Here is a 3,483-nt window from a genome sequence, read left to right on the forward strand (position 1 = left end):
GCACACAGCGGCTTCTGCACAGAAGCTATAAAGAAGAGTAGCAGAGAACAGCTGAGCTGCAGAACTCAGCAACTGCTCAGCGAAGCATGGACTCAGAGAAAAGGTGCAGATGTATAGATGCTGTAAAACATTCCCAGGTCTTTCTTACTCTGTATACTGAATACAATAAAATACAATGAAAAACAATCCCTCCTAAGAAAAACAACATGTTGTCCATGTCCACGGCCCCAATATTAACCTTGTTTTCTGGACATGAAGTAGGTGGGAAACATCAGTCTGTGGTGATTCATCCAATTTCTAGAAGGATCATTGTCAGTCTGAATCCCAACTGAAGACACTGCAACAAGATCCCTCAGGCACCATTAAAAACAATGCTACAACGATAAAAGAGTCCAAGTTCTGCAACACAAATGAAGTGCTGCAGAAATCTTTTCTCACTCGGTTTCACCTCACAGGCTGAACACGGACTCTTCACAGAAGAGGGTCCTGATGACATCACATCCTCTCCTATCAGTTACGCTGCCTAAAAAGTTAAGAGACAAAGATCACCCGCGCTGCGCTGAAACGCCCCGAGGACGATGGCCGCGTCTCCTGCACTGCTCCTCCTGCTCAGCCTCACGCTCTGTGAGTATGGAAGTGGGCTCATGGGGCACCTTGGCTGGGAGGAAGGAGGAAAACGTGGGAAGGCATTCCCCTTGCACCACAGCCAAGACACTGGGCAAAACGGACCAGGGGAAATCAAGGGCAAACCCAAAGGACACAATTCAGGGCTGCTCAGTGACTGCGCAGGAAAGCGGGAGCGGTGGCACTGCAGCGCGATACGCAGCAGGAACAGAGCCTGTTCAGACAGGTGTTGCTGGAGGGAATGGGGAAGGGGAGAGAGGGGGGCACTGAGCACTTGTTAGGGGGGAATCACTGAGCAGAAGCTGGGAAATGGCAGCAGTCCTGGGTAGGGAGCTGTAGGGCTGCTCTGAAGGGCACCATCCACCTCAAGACCCCAGGCACACCAGCACAGCACCCAAGCATGCTGGATGGCGAGTCCCCCACACTGCATTCACCCTTACAGCCCGGCTGCCTGCCTGCCACACACCAGCGGGGAAGAGCCCTCCCCAAAAGCCCCGGGACCTCTTCTTGAGCAGGACATGAGGGGACATGGCCGACTACTGCCCACAGGCTGCACCAGCACCCAGGAACAAAGGAACTCCATGGTGGCCAGGTTCCAAAACAGGAATATGAAGCACCCCCAGGAGGGACAGCGGCTGGAGCTGGAGTGCTTGCATTATGACAGGAACAGACCCATCTTCTGGATCCGCCTGGACAAGGCTGGGAACCTTCACTTCCTCATCTCCAGTACCCATTCTTATTCCACCAACTTGCAGGAGGGTCAGAAAACACCAACAAACTTTGAAGCATCATGGAGAGGCAACTCCTATCGGCTGGTGGTGAAGTCCTTCAGGGCACAGGACCAGGGGACCTATTACTGTGTCAACTACAGCAACCAGGTGCTGCACTTCAGCTCCGGACAACCCGCCTTCTTCCCAGGTCAGCAACACCTTCACCCACCTTGCTTTCACACACCACCCCTGCCCGTGCCTTTTCTATCCATCCCATTGCCCACACTCCCCATCTCCCTGCTTCTTTGCACTACACGTCTCATCACACACGCACTGCTCCTCCTCATACAGGCTCCCTGCCCACCAGCTCCGCTCGCGCTACCGGCCCTGCCCAAACACAGAGGTGGTCGCGCAGCCCAGCGGCACCTCCCCATCCCATCAGCGCCTCTGAGGGATGAGAGTAACAAAGGCCAAAGCCACCCCCTCCTTCCTCACATCACATTAATCAGGAATGTCCTGAGAGCTTCCACATGCCTACAGCACCTCAAAAAGAAACTCCCAGATGAGGTGGAGGTTGGACGGAGGAAAGAAAAGATCCCCATGTCCCTCAAAACATTGTTCCTAATAAGGAAGATCTCTGAGTGTGCTGGTAAGGAATTAGGAACCCTGAGCCTTCTATTGCCATGCCTGGGCACTGTTTCACTGTATCACCTTTCAAAATGGGCTCTACAAAGATCCATCTGGGTTGGCTGATTCCTCGGAGGGGTGGCAGAAGGCGGTTTTATTCTATTTTGCTGCATTCATCCATTTCTCATTCCAGTCACTACAACAACAGCAGCACCCACCACACCCGCTGCCACCACCCACAGCAGCCAGCTCACCAGCAAGGACATCTCCCGGCACAGCCCGCATCCAGGTAACCCAGCTGCGGGGAGGCAGGGGCTCTGCCTGCACTGCTGCTTTGCTCTCAACAGCCTGAATTAAGGCCTGTGCTGACTGATGCGGGGAGAGAGGAAGGCTTTGAATCTGTATCAGAGAGCTTCCGATGAGGGGATGAAACTAACTCCATTTTGTAACGGGTTGACCAGGAACGTGGTGCAGTGACCATCCACAGAGGTATTTGACTTCTCCGTGTGAGGCACTAAAGGACGTGGGATATTAATGGGACTGAGAAGGACAGGATGATGGTTGGCCTTGGAGATCTTGAAGGACTTTCCCAAACTAAAAGATTCCATGATTCCATTATCCAAGCTATCTTTCATCCCACTCGGGGTGACCTAGAAGTCACAAGCATGCCAAATGATGGGTCACACCAAAACAAGGGATTGCATTTTCAGCTAAATCTGGTTTTAGCCTCAGCAGGGGATACATGAAGTCTTCTGGCTACATGTTTTCCCTCAGCTCCCCAGCACAATGCCGACAGCAGCAGCCCATTGCTGGGGATGTCACCTGCAGACATGCCTGGTCCCCACCTCTCCCTCTGTGCCCTAAGGAAGCCCTCTCCTCACCTACACCTCCCACCAGCCTTGCTCACACCCACACGGCTCCCTTTGCTGCAGCACCTCCCAATAACAATGCCACAGCTGGCCGTAACCCCAGCTGGGAGCTGGGCCTTTCCTCTTTCTCCTCTCTCTCCTTTCTTCCTGCAGAAACAAGCAATAAGAAGACGCTGAACTTCTGCTGTGATACAGTCATGCGGGTTAACCTGGCATGCGCCTGCCTCCTGCTCCTCACTGCCATAACCGTCACCATCGCTCTCTGCCAAAGTAAGTCGCAGCCTCACACCCTGCAGAGCTTCCTGCAGCCTCACACCAAAGAGCACAGCCCGCTCCTCCAGGGGAATGGGCTCTCTGCCTATTGCCCTCACGCAGCCATTGCGTAGCCAGGACACAACGAATGCAGAAGGATCTCTCTTCAAAATTCTTACCCAGATTTTTCCCACGTCCAGGTTTAGCATGAGATGTACTTATCAAAATCTACACTAGCAGATAATAGAATATAAACAGCGAAACCTTATTCTAACAATTGCATTGGCTCTATCATCCTGAAATTAGTATCTGGGTTGGAAGTGCCAGAACCTAAAACATTACTCAACCATCTATTGCTGCCCTTTTGTGCTGATTCAAACTAACAGCAAAAATCCATTAGT

The 3,483-nt window shown here is 52.4% G+C and overlaps 1 protein-coding gene across 1 annotated transcript; it reads left to right on the forward strand.

The window, feature by feature from the left end:
- Nucleotides 1-218: 218 nt before the first annotated feature.
- LOC110391973 (T-cell surface glycoprotein CD8 alpha chain-like) lies at nucleotides 219-3,450 on the forward strand. The gene is made up of 4 exons (XM_021383921.1): nucleotides 219-624; nucleotides 1,174-1,542; nucleotides 2,155-2,250; nucleotides 2,984-3,450. Exons 1-4 carry the CDS (start codon nucleotides 579-581, stop codon nucleotides 3,214-3,216), a joined length of 744 nt encoding a protein of 247 aa, XP_021239596.1. The 5' UTR covers nucleotides 219-578; the 3' UTR covers nucleotides 3,217-3,450.
- The last annotated feature ends 33 nt before the right edge of the window (nucleotides 3,451-3,483 follow it).

The sequence above is a fragment of the Numida meleagris genome, unplaced genomic scaffold (genome assembly GCF_002078875.1).
Source record: "Numida meleagris isolate 19003 breed g44 Domestic line unplaced genomic scaffold, NumMel1.0 unplaced_Scaffold692, whole genome shotgun sequence".
NCBI lineage: Eukaryota > Metazoa > Chordata > Aves > Galliformes > Numididae > Numida > Numida meleagris.

Coding starts and splice junctions, on each gene's coding strand:
- LOC110391973 (XM_021383921.1), top strand. CDS start 579: ATGGCCGCGTCTCCTGCACTGCTCCTCCTGCTCAGCCTCACGCTCT. Junction 625..1,173: donor CCTGCTCAGCCTCACGCTCT/GTGAGTATGGAA, acceptor TACTGCCCACAG/GCTGCACCAGCACCCAGGAA. Junction 2,251..2,983: donor CCGGCACAGCCCGCATCCAG/GTAACCCAGCTG, acceptor TTCTTCCTGCAG/AAACAAGCAATAAGAAGACG.